This window comes from Salvelinus namaycush, chromosome 11 (genome assembly GCF_016432855.1).
Source record: "Salvelinus namaycush isolate Seneca chromosome 11, SaNama_1.0, whole genome shotgun sequence".
Taxonomy (NCBI): domain Eukaryota; kingdom Metazoa; phylum Chordata; class Actinopteri; order Salmoniformes; family Salmonidae; genus Salvelinus; species Salvelinus namaycush.
Window position 1 is genome coordinate 38937815 of NC_052317.1, and position 22729 is coordinate 38960543.

The following is a 22729-nucleotide window of genomic DNA, read 5'->3' on the forward strand; positions in this document are numbered from 1 at the left end:
TTAGAGAGGTGAAAGGAGGGGTGAGAGGAGGGGTGAGGGGTGAGAGAATGTGCATAACTGCTACATATGGCAGGAGTTCCAGAGCTGAGGGTCTATCAGCCAATCACAGCTTGGCTTTGGCTGGCACCAGCTGCAGACTCTGAAGCTTCATGGCCATGCCCATGTTTCCTGCGATCTTCAGCTTGCCCTGGAAGAATGCCTGCAGCGGACAGGTAGGGGAGAGAAATTATAAATCAGAGGAGAATGGGTTAAAACATAGGAAAGTCAACTACTGCTCAGGCTCCAAGGTTTAAAGGGTTCAGATTACCCAGTTGCAGGATTAACACAGTTCATTGAAAACTGGGACACGGGGGAGAGAGAAAGAGAGAGCGGGAGGGGCTGGCAGTGTCAGTGTTGGTCAGGGTGACAGCTTGCAGCCAGGGAACGGCTCTGCTCTGACATGAACCAACTGGAGGCATGCCAAACCCAAAAAACAACCATAACATTGCAGGATTCATCCTTGAGGAAGTATGTGTATGATGTCTGTTAAATGGTACAAAAAGAGGTTTCTAACCTCAAGTGTCTTTCGTGGTTAAATAAAGGTTAAATTCAACAACAAAAAATCCCCAACTTCTTCAATTCTGCTCGCTGATGCTGACTCTCAAAAATAAAAGCTCTGACGAAGACTAAGAGTCCGACACATAAGCTTGAATAAAATAAGTGACACTAAGAAGAGCAGTGTGAAGGTTTCTCTTTCCTTTGGGTAAACGAAGGAAGGGAAAACCCAAAGGACTGAGTTCAGTGTTGCTGAAAGGATCAATTAAACCAAATGAATCAATGTGTGGATGGGAAGTGGGCCTAGATTTAGCCAGGAAAAATCACCCAAAAACATCCACTATCATTAATCACATTCTTCCCTGTTGAATTTCTCCTCCCTTTGTATTACTTTTGTCTCAATTGCGAAAAGTTGGATTGGAAAACGTCCACCTGCTGAAAATGTCACCATGGTAAAAATCTACATTTCCCTGCTGTGTCATCTCCCTTTCTCCTCAACGTCAGAAAATGGATCATGGGAATCAGTTATAGTCTGGTCCTCCAGCCAACCTGGGGACGATGTTAGTTCAATAACAATAAATCTCATCGCTCTCAGGTCTTTGAAGTCCTTTATATCTGAACGGAGGTCTGAAACCACACCTGGCCAAATCTGGCCCCTGTGGCAACTGGGTTCCTAACAGGTCTGAGACCACACCCGGCCTTTCCCTGTGGTACCTGGGTTCCTAACAGAGGTCTGAGACCACACCTGGCCTTTCCCTGTGGTACCTGGGTTCCTAACAGAGGTCTGAGACCACACCTGGCCTTTCCCTGTGGTACCTGGGTTCCTAACAGAGGTCTGAGACCACACCCGGCCTTTCCCTGTGGCAACTGGGTTCCTAACAGAGGTCTGAGACCACACCCGGCCTTTCCCTGTGGTACCTGGGTTCCTAACAGAGGTCTGGGACCACACCTGGCCTTTCCCTGTGGCAACTGGGTTCCTAACAGAGGTCTGAGACCACACCCGGCCTTTCCCTGTGGTACCTGGGTTCCTAACAGAGTTCTGAGACCACACCTGGCCTTTCCCTGTGGCAACTGGGTTCCTAACAGAGGTCTGAGACCACACCTGGCCTTTCCCTGTGGCAACTGGGTTCCTAACAGGTCTGAGACCACACCTGGCCTTTCCCTGTGGTACCTGGGTTCCTAACAGAGGTCTGAGACCACACCCGGCCTTTCCCTGTGGCAACTGGGTTCCTAACAGAGGTCTGAGACCACACCTGGCCTTTCCCTGTGGCAACTGGGTTCCTAACAGAGGTCTGAGACCACACCTGGCCTTTCCCTGTGGCACCTGGCACCACTTGACCTCTGATTTTGAACACTTTGGGGTGATTAAGTGCTTGAGGACACCCACACTGTTTGCTGAAGTAGGTAAACATACTCATTCCATTTCTTTTGTGTGTGTGTGTGTGTGTGTGTGTGTGTGTGTGTGTGTGTGTGTGTGTGTATGTAATCAATGCATGTAATCAAAATCAATTGATTTTTCTCTCCCTGTCTGTTACATGTTGAGTGAATTGTCCTTGGTCTGTGGGCGTTGTCAGACTATGTCCCTTATGTCCAGGGTCAATGTCCATGAACAGACAAGGGGCTGATGCCCTTAGTACATCTGAAGGCCTTGACTAAACATTTATTTCTTAGGGGAGAGGAGGGAAGGGTTGAGTGAGTGAGTGAGTGAGTGAGTGAGTGAGTGAGTGAGTGAGTGAGTGAGTGAGTGAGTGAGTGAGTGAGTGAGTGAGTGAGTGAGTGAGTGAGTGAGTGAGTGAGTGAGTGAGTGAGTGAGTGAGTGAGTGAGTGAGTGAGTGAGTGAGAGAGAGAGAGAGAGAGAGAGAGAGAGAGAGAGAGGAGACCCACCCTATGGCATAACAGAATGCATTCTGGACAAGGACTAATCTCATTACACTGGCCAATTTCCAAACCTATTTTTAGAAAACAATCAAATCAGATTTGGCATCCTACTTAAGATCGGGCTTCGCTCGCTTTGGTAATTTTGATCAATATCAAATGAATATTTTTTGTTGTTGAATTAATACAAAAATACTTACAAGATTCATAAAAGCTGATCTCTATGCATCTATGTAACCATCTGCCTCTCCTGAGGAACTCAATTTGCACTAGGCTTGGTGGGCTACATTCATATTGTCATACAGTCCTTCTTATCCCAGGATTTACGGTATTACCGGCATAGCCCACCACGGGGGCGCAAAAAATGCAAGAAAAGCCCATTTAGCCTATATTACCAGAATGCAGAATTTAAAAAAAAATTCAGACTGTGAATGTGAATGTGAAGGAGAGCAATTGTGCAAATCACCACCTAATGTGTGCCGGAAATGACTTGCCGATAAATATTGAATGCTATGGACTCACCAGCTCGCTTTCTCCAGGCGCAGAACTGGCCCAGCGTCGTACGTGTTTGGCCGGTGTAGGCCGTCATTGTAAATAATTATTGGTCTAGTTAAATATAGGGTAAATTGAAAAACTTTATTTAAAAAAAAATCTTTATTCTCCTGTTGTGCTATTTACAAACAAACACATGACTGGCTCAACTCTTTTGGGGAAGTACGGTGTAGGATTCTAGAATGAAATACACTTATTCATGTTACGATACTAGAATTGATTGATTCCTTTACATTTAATGATGTATATATTAAGAACTGGATGAGAACTAGGTGTATGGAAAGTTACTGAGTAAGACAAGGGGGAGGCAGGAAGTTTGCATTCTGTCAAACATGTTATCTCATGGATCCTATGGAGAGAGGCAAAGGGCAAAAGTCTGGTTTCAGTCACTGATAAGGTAGGACTGTGGAGTAGGGAGGAGTGAGTAATTCAGCCCAAGGTCAGGTCAGATGAAGTGAGAAGGAACAGTCCTGTTACACACATATACTTACACGCCCACAAAGGTTCTAACAGGAGGCAGGGCCATGACTAAACCAGTGAGAGGAACTAATTAAGTTCCTGAATAGCAACAGAGATGTGTTGGCTGTCTATATGTACAAGGAGTTGACTCCTCCTAGTAGGAGGGTATAAATATATGTGCTTGTTTAAACATGTTTTTGCAGCTGTTTGACTCAGTGGGTGAATAAACTTGGTTTGAGCTTTTCCTAGTTGTCAGAACCTAACAATGGTAAGCTTCATAATGTAAAATAATGTGACAAGTGAAATGAAGAACGCAATCTGTTTTATCTGCTAATGCATTGCACAAGTTCACTGCAGGTATTAACTTGAAAAGTAGCTACAAATATTCACATTTATTAAAAAACTTAAAATAAATAGATGAAGGTATTGAAAAACCATGCCGTGGCTTTTTCCAAATACCCCGGTATACTGCCCAAGCCTAATTTGGACTAAAAGTGAGTGAAGAATCTCAATATTAAAGATATTGAAATGAAATGACTGGTCTCCATCAATGAGACAGAGATTCACTTTACTGTATAATACAGTGCATTCGGAAACTATTCAGACCCCTTGACTTTTTTAAACATTTTGTTACATTACAGCCTTATTTCTACAATGTATACAAAATCAAAAACGGAAATATCACATTTACTAAGTATTCAGACCATTTACTCAGTACTTTGTTGAAGGACCTTTGGCAGCGATTACAGCCTCAAATCTTCTTGGGTATGATGCTACAAGCTTGGCATAGTGCATGTATTTGTGGAGTTTCTCCCTTTCTTTTCTGCAGATCCTCTCAAGCTCTGTCAGGTTGGATGGGGAGCTTTGCTGCACAGCTATTTTCAGGTCTCTCCAGAGATGTTCAATCAGGTTCAAGTCTGGGCTCTGGCTGGGCCACTCAAGAACATTCAGAGACTTGTCCCAAAGCCACTCCTGTGTTGTCTTGGCTGTGTGCTTAGGGTCGTTTCCCTGCTGTAAGGTGAACATTCGCCCCAATAGGAACAGGATGCACCTGAGCTCAATTTCGAGTCTCATAGCAAAGGGTCTGAATACTTATGTAAATAAGGTATTTCTGTTTTTATATTTTGTATAAATGTGTATAAAAACTGAACAAGAGGACAATAGTATTGGGCTTCATCCAAAATGGCACCCTATTAGCATAGAGCTCTGATAAAAAGGCTGTGCACTATATAGGGAATATGGTGCCATTTGGGACACAGCCTTATTCATTGTTGTTTTAAGGACTCACCGTCTGTGGATTCATCTTGCCTGTCATCAGCTTCATTAAGTCTTCATCTCCCATGGTGATAGTGCAGTCAGCCTTCTTATCTGAATGGAGGAGAGAATAAAATAACAGAGGTTAAACTTTGGTGCACAATTTCTACTTAAAATATCAAAAGGGACGCAAAAGGCACGATTTTGTAGAATGACGCTGTTACGAACAGAAAAAGAGGAAGTATGCTCTATAGTTTCTCCCCCATCTTCAGTTTCTTGTTGATCGGAACCGTTCGAGAATCCAATCAACTATATACTGCAAAATACATGGGAACCTTGACATCATGTTAACTTAAATGCCCAACACCATAATCATTGGGACTGCGCTATTCATGGTTAAATAACATAAGACTACTGTCCATGTGGTTAAGAAGGGAACAAGTTGTCATTCCAGTACCAGGGACAGGATGAAGTGTACTGTGCTGTGCTCTACTTCACACACCTGCCACGGAAGTTGCTTTTATGAAATGTTCGCTGCTCTTCAGAGACCATTCAACGTACTATTGGGACAATGTCCCAAATGCCACTCCATAGTGCTCTGGTCAACAGTAGTGCTCCATATAGGGAATATGTGCTTTCTATACAACGTCCTAACAAGTGAGATAGGTTTGATAACAGGAACGGCTCAGAGGAAGGCCAAGTTTCAAAAGGTTTTTCAACAGAGCTGAGTGGAAGAACAGGACATTGCTCCAGACAGCCATAATGGAAGCAATTTAAAAGTTCTCTCTGTGTGTGTGTGTGTGTGTGTGTGTGTGTGTGTGTGTGTGTGTGTGTGTGTGTGTGTGTGTGTGTGTGTGTGTGTGTGTTTTCTAAAGGAACAATTCAAAAAGTGTGTGTTTGGCGTTTGATTAAAATCCTTCTTTATCTTTTGCATTACAGAGCTGCTCTCTCAGAAGACAGACCGCCCATCCTTCAGTCATTTATATTCTGCAGACAACCATCTCCTCAGACGGACAGTCGTTCTGTTTTTTTGTAAGGAAATCTAATATGTCAGAATCTCAGCCAAGATCATCGATCTCCTCCAAGTCCTCTAATGCTCACACTGATAAAAACACTCAACATTGTCAAAACACAAAGACCAGATATTCTGATGACACACACACACACACACACACACACACACACACCACACACACACACACACACACACACACACACACACACACACACACACACACACACACACACACACACCAGCGTCGTTGCTCACGGAGCCTTGTCCATTCTTGGCGTCTACGACCCACAGAGCGTCTTTCCCCTCTGGTCCATCTGTCACCTTGAAGGCAAAAACTCCTCCAATCTTCTTCACAACGTCTACTCCTTCCTGCAGACAAACCCAATGTGACATCAGAGCAGAGAGAGATGGACTGTTATGGCTCTGCGTTCTGTTGGGTTGTGTTAGGCTAATGTGGCAGCGGAGGCTAACGTCGGGTTAAAGTTACCTAAATATATACGAGGGTGACGGACTCCATAAATCACGTAGCTAGCTAGTGGTACTGGGTTCTGAGACTACCTTGACATTGGTCTCTGGTGACAAACTATTAAACAGAGACAACCTTATAAAGTCATTATTATAATACAAAAAGCTTTGTTAAATAACATTCAAATGTGGCACTTAATTTATGTGACAACAAGCAGCAATGACACTGCAGAGTGAGACGGAGGTAAGCAGTCGTCAGCGCCCACACAGAACATGAATACATTTGGACTTTGTATAGAAGGATATAAATGATGAATAGGAATTTAGTTTGTCCAGGTGGTGTACCTCGTGTAGTTTCTTCTCTATCTCCTGGAAGACAGAATAGACTCTGAAGCCCTCCAGACGTTCTGCTCTGGTGGGGACAGCCGCTATCTGGGACCTAGAAAACACACACAGGAACAGAACACGGCTTCAGTTAGAGTGCGTTCTCCTCACACAGGAACAGAACACGGCTTCAGTTAGAGTGCGTTCTCCTCACACAGGAACAGAGCACGGCTTCAGTTAGAGTGCGTTCTCCTCACACAGGAACAGAACACGGCTTCAGTTAGAGTGCGTTCTCCTCACACAGGAACAGAACACGGCTTCAGTTAGAGTGCGTTCTCCTCACACAGGAACAGAACACGGCTTCAGTTAGAGTGCGTTCTCCTCACACAGGAACAGAACACGGCTTCAGTTAGAGTGCGTTCTCCTCACACAGGAACAGAACACGGCTTCAGTTAGAGTGCGTTCTCCTCACACAGTAACAGAACACGGCTTCAGTTAGAGTGCGTTCTCCTCACACAGGAACAGAACACGGCTTCAGTTAGAGTGCGTTCTCTGAGAGAAAAGACAGGCTAGGAAAAACGTGTGTGTGTGTGTGTGTGTGTGTGTGTGTGTGTGTGTGTGCACGCACAACATCATCATTGAAGGACAGTCATAAAGTAAACGTGTGTGCGCTTGTTTGAGTATGCGTGCAAATGTGTGTGTGTGTGTGTGTGTGTGTGTGTGTGTGTGTGTGTGTGTACCAATGTTGAAAGGAGTATGGTTCAAGGCCATACTACAGTATCTTCACTTAATCTGTTCCAACACAGAAGGTTAAAGTACATGCTGTGGCCACGTCCCAAACAAAACCCTATTCGGTCCACTTCTTTTGATACACACAATAATAGTCTTTGATGAAACCACTTTCAACATTCAACATTGGTACATTCAGTGAGTGAGTGAGTGAGCTGGCTGAACGACAGGTCTGTCTACCTACACATCAGGTAGACTGAACGACAGGTCTGCCTACCTACACATCAGGTAGACTGAACGACAGGTCTGTCTACCTACACATCAGGTAGACTGAACGACAGGTCTGTCTACCTACACATCAGGTAGACTGAACGACAGGTCTGCCTACCTACACATCAGGTAGACTGAACGACAGGTCTGTCTACCTACACATCAGGTAGACTGAACGACATGTCTGTCTACCTACACATCAGGTAGACTGAACGACAGGTCTGTCTACCTACACATCAGGTAGACTGAACGACAGGTATATTATTTATCTGAATATCAAGTGTTATTCTATAGCCTGTCACTCAGGAGAAAGAACAGGTGGATAAAAGACATGTAGGTGTGTAGTTCCATGTTGTTGTTGCTGTGTGTGTGTGTGTGTGTGTGTGTGTGTGTGTGTGTGTGTGTGTGTGTGTGTGTGTGTGTGTGTGTTGTTTGAAAGAGAGAGAGAATGTTTGCTTTCTCAGTTATTAGGAACTTTTTACAAAATATGGGTTTGGTGCAGTATAGAGGATTAGAGTTGTGAGGAATGCTCCCATTTTACCTCCAAATATTAACAACAACTATCACACAGAGAAGCAACAAGATTGTGAACAATGCCCGCCAACTATATCTTTGAAGCCAATTCAATACCGTGAAAAACAGTGTTGAGATAAGAACCACGTTACCCAGTTCAAACAATGACTTGAAGACGTAGGCCTGAAGAGATACTGTAACACAGCCATTTCAACCTTGCCTCGGGGCAATTCCTCATTCACCGAATTACACCGAATTACACAGACTCTGATTTGTCACTTTGATCAATTGAACATTGATTTCAACGTTTAATAAACCAAACAACTCTATGCACAATGACTACTTTGAACAATTTACACAGTCAATTGTTTCTATAAAAACATTTACTGGAAAAGTTGTATTTTGTTACCAGGCTTTGTATCTGTGTTTTTGTAACATTTTCTGTGGAAATTGTTCTAAGTAGTCCTTGTGCATAGAGTTGTACGGTTTGTTAAACATGGAAAGAAATTGTTTTATTTATTGTACATTTTAAAGTGAGAAATCTGAGTCTCAGCGTAATTCCGTTACCATGGAATTGCCCCCCCCCCCCCAAAAGTGTTTTCTATTATTTTAAACATACGATTTCTGCAAGGATCTTAGAGATGAAGCCTAGTTATTTAGTTATTTGGTAAATCACCTCAGTTGTGTGTTTCTCACCTAGTCAGTTAATTAGTAAGTTGGCAGGCAGATAAACTCACCTGGCGTCCTGAGGGAACCCCATCCTGTAGAGAGTGACGACCACAGCTCCTCCCAGGCCGATGTTGTGCTGTAGGGCCACCTTCGCCCCCGGGACCTGCCTCCTCTCAGCCTGGCCTCTCAGCTGCCAGCACAGCTCCGCACACTGGGCCAGACCTGAGCAAGCAGAGAGAGAGAGAGAGCGGGGAGGTCAATGACACATACAGAGAGAGATCAGATCAGAACACTGTGCCAGACCTGACTAATCAACCACAGAGAGAAATTAAGGCCAACACAATAGAGCAGACCTGAGCAATAACAGAAACCAATAGGGTCAATGCACTGAGTCAATCCCAGAGATCAGAACGCTCAGCCAGACCAGAGTAATCAACAAGAACAAAATGAGAGAGAGAGAGGTCAGAACACTGGGCCAGACCTGACACATCAACTACAGAGAGGGGAGGTTAATACTGAACCAGACCGGAGTAATACACCACAGAGAGATAGCGCTCTAGGATGTCTGTGAGATCAGAAAACTGGGCCAGAACTTACAAAATCACAGGTCAACGCACTCTACAGCTATATAGGCGTTATATAAGAAAGTCATCATGCTAACAACCAGAGGGATTGGAAAGCCTACTGTAATATCTACTTGGACAACAAACTGAACATCACATGTATGAACATTTTATATTTCAAAAGTCTTCATATTTGAAAGGTCTCAATTAACAGATTGATTTCCTATCATAGATTTGGGGATTTCCTGTTTGTCCTTCCTTCCTTCCGCGAGCACACACGCACGCGCGCACACGCACAAAGCCTGTAAGTGCTAATGCTGGATTGCTAAATCTAACCAGATGGACAACAGGCATTTGAACCCAGTGTGGCTGAGGCAGGATGTCATTTCACAAATTAAAAATAACCCTAGGTCCCTGACACAACACATCGCTGGCCCTATAAAAACACAACGACCTTCCATTTTGCTTTTCTAATTTCTACATTGAAAAATTACTACATAGGGCCTCCATTACAGACATTTATAATCCTCTCCGATTCCAATGCACTTAATTTCCATCAACTCTTGCCTGCCACATCAAAGGGTGACAAGTTAACACCCCTCCCTAATCTTGCTGGCCGTGACTCCTAGGTTAGCGTTCCAGCATATAATAAACCCCAGGAAGAGTAGCTGCTGCATTGGCAGGAACTAATGGGGATCCTTAATAAACTTCAGGAAGAGTAGCTGCTGCCTTGACAGGAACTAATGGGGATCCTTAATAAACCCCAGGAAGAGTAGCTGCTGCCTTGGCAGGAACTAATGGGGATCCATAATAAACCCCAGGAAGAGTAGCTGCTGCCTTGGCAGGAACTAATGGGGATCCTTAATAAACCCCAGGAATAGTAGCTACTGCCTTGGCAGGAACTAACGGGGGTCCTTAATAAATAGAGTACAGTGGCTATAGAAAGTCTACAACTCCCTTGTGTTACAAAGTGGGATTAAAGTGGATTCAATTGTCATTTTTTTTGTCAACAATCTACATACAATCCTCTTCATTATATAAGTATTCAAAACCTGAGTCAATACATGTTAGAAACGCCTTTACAGCTGTGAGTCACTCTGGGTAAGTCTCATAACAGCTTTGCACATTTGCAGTGTACTATATTTGCCCTTTATTCTTTTCAAAATTCTTCAAGCTCTGTCAAGATGTTGGGGATCATGGCTAGACAGCAATTTTCAAGTCTTGCCATAGATTCTTATGCAGATTTAATACAAACCTGTTACTTGGCCACTCAGGACACTTCACTGTCTTCTTGGTAAGCAGCTCCAGCATAATTGTGGCTTTGTGTTGTAGGTTATTGTCGTGCTGAAAGATGAACGTCTCCCAGTGTCTGGTGGAAAGCAGACTGAACCAGGTTTTCCTGTAGGATTTTGCCTGTGCTTAGCTACATTCCGTTTCTTTTCATCCTGAAAAACTCCCCAGTCTTTGCCAATGTCAAGCATACCCATACCATGATGCAGCCACCAACATGCTTGGAAATAAAGGAGGCAGTTACTCAGTGATGTGTTGGATTTACCCCAAACATTAGGCTTCGCATTTAGGCCAAAACGTATATTCCTTTGCTGTATTACTTTAGTGCCTGGTTGCATACATATGCATGTTTTGGAATATTTATATTCTGTATATTTTTATTCTTCTTTTCACTCTGTCATTTAGGTCATTATTGTGGAGTCACTACAATGTTGTTGATCCATCCTCAGTTTTCTCCCATTACAGACATTGAACTCTGTAGCAGTTTTAAAAATCCACAATGGCCTCATGGTGACAACCCAGTTTCCTTCCTGTCCTGCAGCTCAGTTCAGAAGGACGACTGTATCTTTGTATCTGGGTGGTTTAATACATCATCCACAGCATAAATAGTAGTTAAAAATGTAGCTGAATCTGTGCTTGAAATTCAATACTTGACTGAGGGATCTTACAGATGTTGTATGGGGGACAGAGGAAGGGGTAGTTATTAAAAAATCCGGTCAACTCCTATTATTTCACACAGAGTGAGTCCATGTAACTTATGTGATTTGTTAAGCAACATTTTACTTCTGAACTAACATAGGCTTGCCTAAACATGGGGCGGCAGGTAGCCTAGTGGTTAGAGCGTTGGGACAGTAACCGAAAGGCTGCTGGATCGAATCCCTGAGCTGACAAGGTAAAAATCTGTCGTTCTGTCCCTGAACAAGGTAGTTAATGGAGATCCACAACAAGAGAGACAACACTACATAAAGAGAGACCTAAGACAACAACATAGCAAAGACAACAACATAGCAAGGCAGCAACACATGACTACACAGCATGGTAGCAACAAAACATGGTACAAACATTATTTGGCAAAGACAACAGCACAAAGGGCAAGAAGTTAGAGACAGGAATCAACCCAGCACGTAGCATAGTTCAATATCCTCCTGGGACTACTCAGGATGTCACATCCTGTCTGTGTGTTACAGGCAAAGCGTGGATGTGGGAGTTACTGACTTTCTCAGGAGACTACTGCCCTCTGGTGGTCATGACAGTCACATCACACATTCAGAATCCATCTTAATCTATAATGTAGCTTTTTCAACATTAATTTGTTGCATACAAAATTAGTTGTTGGATTAAGAGGATGATGAAGTCACTGGGTCAGCAGGAGATGGTTGGTGTTGTTTACCTGTAGCTCATAGAGGGGTCAAGGGTTACGAGGTCAGGGGTTATGGGGTCAGCAGCAGGTGTTTGTGCTGACGAGAGGGGTCAGGGGTTAGAGGTCACTTGGTCATAGATGTTATTACCTGTGGCTCCCAGAGGGTGTCCTTTAGAGATGAGTCCTCCGCTGGGGTTGACCACCCACTGGCCTCCGTACGTGTTGTCTCCTCTGTCTATCAGCTCTCCAGCCTTACCTAGGAACATAGAACAGTGATACATTAAATAATATAATACCTTTGATCTTTAAAGCGCTTTTCATGTTGGCCTACAGGTAGACATTCACAAAGTGTGGTACAAAGGTAAAACAGGACAGAATGCTAAGAGAACACAGTCAGGGGGTAAAACTCAGAATGCTAAGAGAACACAGCCAGGGGGTGAAACTCAGAATGCTAAGAGAACACAGTCAGGGGGTGAAACTCAGAATGCTAAGGGAACACAGCCGGGGGGGGGGGGTAAAACTCAGAATGCTAAAGGGAACACAGCCGGGGGGGGGGGGGGGGGGGGGGTAAAACTCAGAATGCTAAGGGAACACAGCCAGGAGGGGGGGGTAAAACTCAGAATGCTAAGGGAACACAGCCAGGGGGGGGGGGGTAAAACTCAGAATGCTAAGGGTACACAGCCGGGGGGGGGGGGGGGGGGGGGGGGGGGGGAGTAAAACTCAGAATGCTAAGGGAACACAGCCAGGGGGGGGGGGGGGTAAAACTCAGAATGCTAAGAGAACACAGCCAGGGGGTGAAACTCAGAATGCTAAGGGAACACAGCCGGGGGGGGGGGGGGGTAAAACTCAGAATGCTAAGGGAACACAGCCGGGGGGGGGGGGGGGGTAAAACTCAGAATGCTAAGGGAACACAGCCGGGGGGGGGGGGGTAAAACTCAAAATGCTAAGGGAACACAGCCAGGGGGGGGGGTAAAACTCAGAATGCTAAGGGAACACAGTCAGGGGGGGTAAAACTCAGAATGCTAAGGGAACACAGTCAGGGGGTAAAACTCAGAATGCTAAGGGAACACAGCCAGGGGGGGGGGGGGGGGGTAAAACTCAGAATGCTAAGGGAACACAGCCAGGGGGTGAAACTCAGAATGCTAAGAGAACACAGCCAGGGGGTAAAACTCAGAATGCTAAGGGAACACAGCCAGGGGGGGGGGGGGGGGGTAAAACTCAGAATGCTAAGGGAACACAGCCAGGGGGTGAAACTCAGAATGCTAAGAGAACACAGCCAGGGGGTGAAACTCAGAATGCTAAGGGAACACAGTCAGGGGGTAAAACTCAGAATGCTAAGGGAACACAGCCAGGGGATAAAACTCAGAATGCTAAGGGAACACAGTCAGGGGGGGGGGGTAAAACTCAGAATGCTAAGGGAACACAGCCAGGGGGGGGTAAAACTCAGAATGCTAAGGGAACACAGTCAGGGGGGGGGTAAAACTCAGAATGCTAAGGGAACACAGCCAGGGGGTAAAACTCAGAATGCTAAGGGAACACAGTCAGGGGGGGGGGTAAAACTCAGAATGCTAAGGGAACACAGTTAGGGGGGGGGGGTAAAACTCAGAATGCTAAGGGAACACAGTCAGGGGGGGGGGTAAAACTCAGAATGCTAAGGGAACACAGTCAGGGGGGGGGGGTAAAACTCAGAATGCTAAGGGAACACAGTCAGGGGGGGGGTAAAACTCAGAATGCTAAGGGAACACAGCCAGGGGGGGGTAAAACTCAGAATGCTAAGGGAACACAGCCAGGGGGGGTAAAACTCAGAATGCTAAGGGAACACAGCCAGGGGGTGAAACTCAGAATGCTAAGGGAACACAGTCAGGGGGTAAAACTCAGAATGCTAAGGGAACACAGCCAGGGGGTGAAATTCATTACGTGTATGATAGGAGTATTTACATTTACATTTAAGTCATTTAGCAGACGCTCTTATCCAGAGCGACTTACAAATTGGACTGAGTATGACATGAGATCAAAGACACAGATGGCCTCTCAATCAAAAAAATATATGAATAATTCAACTATAGTAAAACATTGAACTGAACAAATCAGAAACATTGAAAAACAAATAAAAAGCAATTCTATATTTTTTTTACATAAAAAAAACATTCTTAAAAAAAACATTTTTAAATAAAAAAAACATTCTATGGAGTTAAAAATGCTACTTTTATGTGGCTAGAAATAGGCGGTAGAGTGGTAGGGTCAGACTCACCCTCTGGGCACAGCCCCAGAGCCTCGTACGTGATCAGCTCGTTGGCAGAGAAACAGTCATGCAGCTCGATCACATTGACGTCACTGGGTTTCAGACCCGCTGTCTCAAAACACTTCTTGGCTGCCAGGGAGGTCATGTCGTATCCAACCTAACAGGAAACGACACAATAAGTCACTATCTTTTTGTTGTTCTGCATTTAAAAGTTGTTGGATACTTTTGAACAGCTTTATGTCCCCTCTCACCATCTTCATGCAGCTATTGTCGTCGAAGGTAGTGGCGAGGTCCGTGACCATCTCCTGGGCTAAGATCTCCACCGCCTGGTGCTCTAGACCATGGCGCCTCACAAAGTCCTCACTGGCCAGGACAGCTGCCCCTGCACCGTCAGAGGTAGGACTGGGGGGGGGGGACAGTGTTAGTGTCCCATATATTATTTTCCTGCCATAGTGCAAAAGCCCCAAAGCAACACCCTGGTCCTTAACACTAAAATGTTTAATTGTAATCAAATAAAGTCAAACTCTAGGGAGGGATTCCCCACTCTGCCTATCCTCTGGTAGGGGAAACACTGCCCCAGAGAGATAGTGGGACTCCTTACCAACACTGGAGAAGAGTAAGGAACTCAAACACCTTCCTGGACTGTTTGACCTGGTCCAGACTGTACTCATCCTGGAACTGAGAGTACCTGTTAAAACACACACACACGCACACTTGTCATGCAGTGGCAGGAAAACATTGATCATTGGATTGGTCAAAGAAGGTCATTTCTAATGACCAGGCCTTCTGTGTGTTAAAGAGTTGATGGTTGCAGTCTTACGGGTTGTTGGTGGAATGCTTGTGGTTCTTCCATGCGATTTTAGCAAAGTGCTCTGGTGTAGTACCTGGAAGAGTCCCGGGAATGAATACACTTAACTATTCAATGACAGACTTCCCAGAGTTCCACAGTCACACACTACATGGTGTATCATCCAGATGAAAGAAAAGGCTGAGAACAACACCAACAACACACTTCATAAGGTACTGTACACATGTGCACGCACACCATCATGTTTACCGTATTTCTCCATGTGTTCTCTGCCGGCGTTGCCAAACATCTGTGGTGCTGCCGGTGCTGCTGCCATCCCATATGTGTTGAACATCACCTCCATATGCTTGTCCATGGGGTTTGTCCTGTCCATGAACTACAATACACCGGGTTAGTCCTGATCATGTACTACAATACATCGGGTTAGTCCTGTCCATGTACTACAATACACCGGGTTAGTCCTATCCATGTACTACAATACACCGGGTTAGTCCTGTCCATGTACTACAATACACCGGGTTAGTCCTGTCCATGTACTACAATACACCGGGTTAGTCCTGTCCATGTACTACAATACACCGGGTTAGTCCTATCCATGTACTACAATACACCGGGTTAGTCCTGTCCATGTACTACAATACACCGGGTTAGTCCTGTCCATGTACTACAATACACCGGGTTAGTCCTGATCATGAACTACAATACACCGGGTTAGTCCTGATCATGAACTACAATACACCGGGTTAGTCCTGTCCATGAACTACAATACACCGGGTTAGTCCTGATCATGAACTACAATACACCGGGTTAGTCCTGATCATGTACTACAATACACCGGGTTAGTCCTGTCCATGTACTACAATACACCGGGTTAGTCCTGTCCATGAACTACAATACACCGGGTTAGTCCTGTCCATGTACTACAATACACCGGGTTAGTCCTGATCATGTACTACAATACACCGGGTTAGTCCTGATCATGTACTACAATACACCGGGTTAGTCCTGATCATGTACTACAATACACCGGGTTAGTCCTGTCCATGAACTACAATACACCGGGTTAGTCCTGTCCATGAACTACAATACACCGGGTTAGTCCTGATCATGAACTACAATACACCGGGTTAGTCCTGTCCATGAACTACAATACACCGGGTTAGTCCTGATCATGAACTACAATACACCGGGTTAGTCCTGTCCATGTACTACAATACACTGGGTTAGTCCTGATCATGTACTACAATACACTGGGTTAGTCCTGATCATGTACTACAATTGGTCTTACCTTTGATGACAAGGAGCCTCTCTCCATCTTTTCAAAGCCAAGGGCTAGTGTACAGTCAGCCAGACCTACAGTCAGCAAAATAAGGCATATGTTTAGGTCCAGCATAAGACGGATTATAGTAGATGAGCATGCATCCTACTTCAGTTTGCTTCCAGGACATGGCATCACTAGGGTCAGAAGTTTGTCCTGAACATGTGACCAGAGCAGGGAAAGACTCCTAGTCCTAGGAATCAATCCTGCCCCCCTCTCTCTCAGTCCCACTCACCTCTCTGTGTCCCATCCAATGACGTCCAGGGAAGGGGGGAAAAGTATGTGGCACACCTGCTCCTCGAACATCTCATTCTGAAATCATGTGCATTAATATGGAGTTGGTCCTCCCTTTGATGCTATAACAGCCTCCACTCTTCTGGGAAGGCTTTCTACTAGAAGTTGGAACACTGCTGCGGGGACATGCTTCCATTCAGCCACAAGAGCATTAGTAAGGTCAGGCACTGATGTTGGGCGATTAGGCCTGGCTTGCAGTCGGCGTTCCAATTCATCGCAAAAAGTGTTCGATGGGGATGAGGTCAGGGCTCTGTGCAGGCCAGTCAAGTTCTTCCACACCGATCTCAACAAACCTTTTCTGTATGGACCTCGCTTTGTGCACGGGGGTATTGTCATGCTGAAACAGGAAAGAGCCTTCCCCAAACTGTTGCCAAAAAGTTGGAAGCACAGAATCGTCTAGAACATCCTTGTATGCTGTAACGTTAAGATTTCCCTTTACTGGAACTAAGGGGACTAGCCCAAATCATGAAAAACAACCGCAGACCATTATTCCTCCTCCACCAAACTTTACAGTTGGCAGTTGGCACTATGCGTTTGGGCAGGTAGCGTTCTACTGGCATCCGCCAAACCCAGATTCGTCTGTCGGACTAGCAGATGGTGAAGCGTGATTCATCACTACAGAAAACGTGTTTCCACTGCTCCAGAGTCCAATGGTGGCGAGCTTTACACCACTCCAGCCGAAGCTTGGCACTGCGCATGGTGATCTTAGGCTTGTGTGCGGCTGCTCTGCCATGGAAACCCATTTCATGAAGCTCCTGACAAACAGTTCTTGTGCTGACATTGCTTCCAGAGGCAGTTTGTAACTCAGTAGTGAGCGTTGCAACCGAGGACAGACGATTTTTACTCGCTACGTGCTTCAGCAACCGCCGGTTCCGTTCTGTGAACTTGTGTGGTCTACCACTTCGCGGCAGAGCCTTTGTTGCTCCTAGACATTTCCACTTCACAATAACAGCACTTACAGTTGACCGGGGCAGCTCTAGCAGGGCAGAAATTTTACGAACTGACTTGTTGGAAAGGTGGTATCCTATGACAGTGCCACGTTGAAAGTCACTGAGCTCTTTAGTAATGACATTCTACTGCCAATGTTTGTCTATGGAGATTGAACAACTGTGTGCTCGATTTTATACACCTGTCAGCAATGGGTGTGGCTGAAATGGCCTAATCCACTAATTTCAAGGGGTGTCCACATACTTTTGTATATATAGAGTACTGTATGTGTAACACAGATATGATTAATATATCTACGGTCGAGTCCCACTCACCTCCCTGGATTAGCTGTCGGGCCATGAACAGGGCAGTGGAGCCTGTGGAGCAGTTGTTGTTGACGTTGATGATGGGGATCCCTGACAGACCAAGGCTGTGGTAGATGGCCCTCTGGCCACAGGTAGAGTCACCTGAAAAATAATGATAATAATATGGTCATTTACATTGACAGTAACACAAGTGGAGTCACCCGAGATACACAGATGGACAGACAGATGTCAAAATGACCTCATTTTAAAGTGATCTTGTTTTAAAAGCAATAGTTCATCACTAGATAGTTCTCTTCATGACACAGACACAGGTCAGCTCAGGTGAAGGATTGCGTTGTGTTATAATATCTTACAGGCCTATACAACAGCATAGCTTATTACTAGGCCTATACAACATCATAGCTTATTACTAGGCCTATACAACATCATAGCTTATTACTAGGCCCATACAACAGCATAGCTTATTACTAGGCCTATACAACATCATAGCTTATTACTAGGCCTATACAACATCATAGCTTATTACTAGGCCTATACAACATCATAGCGTATTACTAGATGGACACTTACAGCACTTTTGGACTGAATTTGAAGGCAACTCACAGGGCATTTAATATGCCTAAAAAAATATTGTTAAGTAACGGACAGTTAACATTATAATCAATGACAGTCTCTTACCATACACATAGCCCACACAGGCTTGCTGTATGGCAGAGTAGGGGACTCCAGCATCAGACAAGGCCCTCTCACCTGAGTCATAAGAACATGATTATAAGACACAACAGGGAACAATGGGCATCACTCAAAATGTTGCATGTAGAATGGGACTATTATATGACATGTACAACACAGGGTATTATAACCAGGTAGTATCCAGGTGACTATAGCTCAAGGTGTATCCAGGTGAATGTAGCAAGGTTGGCAAGTACAGGACAGGTACAGTAATTAAATGAAATGACAACCACCTGCTATCTTTGCCATGTCGGGATAGTCAAAGTCTTCTTTTCCTGGCTTCTCAAACTGCAAAGACAAAACACAGGAGAGGGTTCTGGATCAGACTGGGGATAACAGTTCAACTACTACACAGACAGAGCTCTGGGTCAACATGACCGCTGTGTACTTGAGCAAGGCACTTCGCCCGTAAACTGCTCGGTACTATGGCTTACAACCCCCGTGTGTGTGTGTGTGTGTGTGTGTGTGTGTGTGTGTGTGTGTGTGTGTGTGTGTGTGTGTGTGTGTGTGTGTGTGTACAGGAGGGACGTCCTTCTGCTGCATGCAATGTAGCTAGTGTTTATCTAGCTATCGGTGTGTGCAATGCATCCATGAACCTTGGCACAATTAGCCTATGACCATGGAGTATTGGACTTTCAGATTAGACGGGGTTTTAAAATGCCACGTATGGCAATTTCATTTTAGCTAGCTAGCAAATACATTTCCAAGCCACACTTTACAATACAATTGTAAACATTGTTCGCCCAATATAGTTGTTATTCAATGTTTCGTGTTAGCTAACTAGCATAGCTTGAAAGCTAGCTAAATTAGCTACGTTACTGTAGTTATCTAGTTGGCTAGCAACACCAACATGAACAGCTGACAAGTCTTAAATCTCGCGTTAAGTTATATGTTTAGCCAACAATAGTTGTTTAGCCTACGTTAAATATCGAAAGAAATTACAAGCTACTTTAGCTACCTACGTTTTTTGGAAATGCTACTAACCAACATGACAGGTAACGTTAGCTAGCTAAGGACAACGAGCTAGCTCTTTGCTAAATAGTCTTTCAATACTAGATAGCAATCCAGCTAGCATGGATGCTAGTCGAAATGCAACCATTTATAACCAATAGCAAGATTTACCTTTGTCATTCCCACTCCAATGACGAATACTCTGTTCTTTTGAGGAGCCATTCTGGTTGTTGTGCTGAGACTAACGTTAGTGCTTCCAAGAGGGAAGAGTGACAATACGGATGATAACCGTTCACCGAACTGAGAAGTCAAAGTACTACGAAGGAGTTTCAGTGGAGCACGTGAACGCAGCATAACTCCTTGCCTGTGATGATGCTAGCTATCTTTAACCATACTAACGTTACACAATACAGTGACTTCCTAATGAAGTCACTTGAAAGTGTGTCCAGTTGTGTAAACAATGGCTGAACTCTGGACAAATACCTAACGTTAGCGAGATGTTTTACTATTGACTGTTTAAGAGCAAATTAGTTTCATCACTACTTCTTGTGACCGAGTGCCTCAGATTTACTCAATGCATTCTGATACTGATCATTCCAGGCAGAGAAAACCTTAAAACCACATCAGTTTTTTTTTCTTTTTTCATTCATGATCTTTATTGGGGTAGTAACAAAAGGAAAGGCATGGTCACATATCTCATTCAATCCAGGATGATGTGGATGGACATTCCACCCAATCAATCCCCAAATGCTTCTTGCTTGTCACAAACGAAACAGCACTGCATTATAACTGTCAACAGCACTGCATCAGCATTGGAAGTGTCTGATACCGACAGCCATTTCAGTCAGTGGATGAGTGGATATCTGGCCAGTGTGTTTACATCCCGTCACCTGGGCTAGCTGGTCGTACAAAGCGTTTGACCGTAACTCAACACTTGATGAACTGGTGTGTGACCTCATAGATGCCCACTGACTCGCTGGCCTTCTCGTCATAGTCTGTCCAGTCCTGATATAGAGAATAAGTATTAAAAACACTGTTCCTGAACTGAAAATAACTATTGTATTGGGTACTGGAAACTATTCTTGTAATCAAAGTTCACATTTACTATGTTGACCTACTGGCCATAGATCAAAAATACTAACTTTTTCCAGTAGGGTGATTTCAGGAAACTTGGTCCTCGACTCAGCTCCCTCTGCAGCAAAGCCCGCCTGTTGTGTTTCAAGGTCAAAGTAATGTGATGTTAAAGACAGGGGACAATGTTGAGGTGTTGTAGTATTGTAAAGCAAATGTTTTAGTTGACTTGATTGTTCTTTCAGCAGTATTATAAGTTCTTAAGAACATTTGTCATTGAAAACTGTTACAAAAAAATACTAAATAAAGAAAATGTCAAGGTTTCAGAAATGTCTATGCTAAACATTTGGAATCTGTTTTTGAATGGTAGAGTGGATCCAATTGTTATACTTTATCAGAATAGTTACAGGGAGAAAACAAATCCCCTGATGCTATAATCTGTGCTTCTACAACCTTAGCTGAGATTTGACATTATACAGTACAAGAGTGTGCTCTGTTCTCACTTGTGGTTGGAAGTCCACCGGCTCCAGGCCTCGACACTCAAACTGCACCATGGTCTTAAACCGCTCACTATCCTCAGCCTTCACAGCAGCAGCACCATGAGGAAGAGACAAGAAGGATGGAGTGGCTGAAATAAATACTCTTGTGTTTTAAAGATGTATTGTTCTGTAGCAGAACACTTCAAGTGTCAGCAGCAACAGAGTGGTAGGATGAAATAGGCAGTATTATTACTAAACATTTCCCACCTTCAATTGCAGTCAAGCCAAGGATCAATTGAGAGGTAAGCGTCACAATAAGTACTGTACTCACATTGTACGGGGTGATTGTGTCTTTCATGATATCTGTGAACAGACACATACATATGAACATCATGGCAGAAACAAGGTGGAGCTGTTGCTTACCTCTATCCAGTCATCTCAGATCCCCAAAGGAAAGTGAAATGGCTGAATGTATGAAACTTATGTGTAATACTTCTCTGTTTGCTTACCAATAGAATTCTCCCTGGCACAGAGTTTACACTTCTGCACCATGCTGGCACTCCCTCTTCCTCCTTTGAGTGGTACACTGTCCTAGGGAAACAGTCAGTCACTGCAAAGTGTGGAATATCCATTGTCACCATATCAAATGTGATTTTGAATAATAAGATACATTTATAAATTCACCATTACTCACCATAAGGTTGATATACTGCCATTTCTCTGGGATCTCACCACAATTGGCACATTTTAACTGTGACAAAAGTACGTATGTTATGGAATTTGCCACAAATGGCACCCTACTCCCTATGTAGTGCACTACTTTATACTACAGCCCTATTCCCTATATAGTGCACTACTTTTGATCAGGGCACATGTTCTGGTCAAAAAAGTAGTGTACTTTATAGGGAATAGTCTGTCAACTAGGGAAGCACACATTCTATTCTAATTCTATGGGCTATTGGGAGTCCACAACACGACATCAGCATTGCTTTTGTATTGTTACCTACCATTAGCTGCCTAACGTTACATATCACATGCGTATTGCTTACCGACTAAAAACTAGCAATGTTTTGAAAATAACGTCACAGGAGTACATTTCATAGCTAGTCGTGCTGTAAATGTCTTGTTTATGTAGTGATACAACTTTTCACCATTTGACAAATTCGCTTATTGTGTGTCAGGATAAATATAACGTTATAGCTAATCGTAAAATGGCTAGCTTCAGCTTGTTAGCAAGTTCTTAGTTACCTTTAAAAACCAGCGGAAGTCTTCACCTTCTGGCCGCACATTTGTGACATTTTCCAAAGTGGCTTTGAACTGCAGCCCAATTTTCTATGAAACACATAACAAGTATTTCATTCATGGTAATGTAAATATTGTTGACAAGCGTGCATGATCTGAATGATGTGGCCTCACTTACCACCATCTTGACACTAGTACATTTGCGTAAACACTCGTTTCAAAATACGTAAGCGTAGCTACGTCAAGGCACGCTTTTCCGCATTGTCAAGAATCAATCAGCTAAGGATATTTTGTATAGAAAAGTCTTTATTTTTTAAGAACTGGTTCAATAATCATATCCTGCTGGTGAGTCAACTTTTCAATGCAGAAGGATTGTTACTCAATTATGAGGATTTTTTTATACCGTTACAATATCCCTGTTACACCTAGAGAGTTCGCCAGTCTTTGATGCTATTCCACCTGGAACT

The 22729-nt window shown here is 44.1% G+C and overlaps 2 protein-coding genes across 2 annotated transcripts; both read right to left on the reverse strand.

Annotated features, from left to right (window-relative positions):
* Positions 1 to 60: 60 nt before the first annotated feature.
* On the reverse strand, positions 61 to 19883 carry scp2a (sterol carrier protein 2a). The gene is made up of 16 exons (XM_039004364.1): positions 19642 to 19883; positions 18753 to 18807; positions 18466 to 18537; positions 17797 to 17928; positions 16211 to 16275; positions 15172 to 15298; positions 14935 to 14998; positions 14716 to 14802; positions 14366 to 14516; positions 14124 to 14271; positions 12021 to 12128; positions 8728 to 8881; positions 6500 to 6593; positions 5929 to 6058; positions 4709 to 4788; positions 61 to 199 (listed from the first exon to the last, which is right to left on the reverse strand). The coding sequence occupies exons 1-16, from the start codon at positions 19822 to 19824 to the stop codon at positions 104 to 106; spliced, it is 1746 nt and encodes a 581-aa protein (XP_038860292.1). The 5' UTR covers positions 19825 to 19883; the 3' UTR covers positions 61 to 103.
* A 214-nt stretch (positions 19884 to 20097) lies between these two features.
* On the reverse strand, positions 20098 to 22464 carry czib (CXXC motif containing zinc binding protein). The gene is made up of 8 exons (XM_039004366.1): positions 22441 to 22464; positions 22269 to 22352; positions 21715 to 21771; positions 21530 to 21611; positions 21352 to 21383; positions 21045 to 21122; positions 20613 to 20678; positions 20098 to 20475 (listed from the first exon to the last, which is right to left on the reverse strand). The coding sequence occupies exons 1-8, from the start codon at positions 22444 to 22446 to the stop codon at positions 20398 to 20400; spliced, it is 483 nt and encodes a 160-aa protein (XP_038860294.1). The 5' UTR covers positions 22447 to 22464; the 3' UTR covers positions 20098 to 20397.
* Between the last annotated feature and the right edge of the window lie 265 nt (positions 22465 to 22729).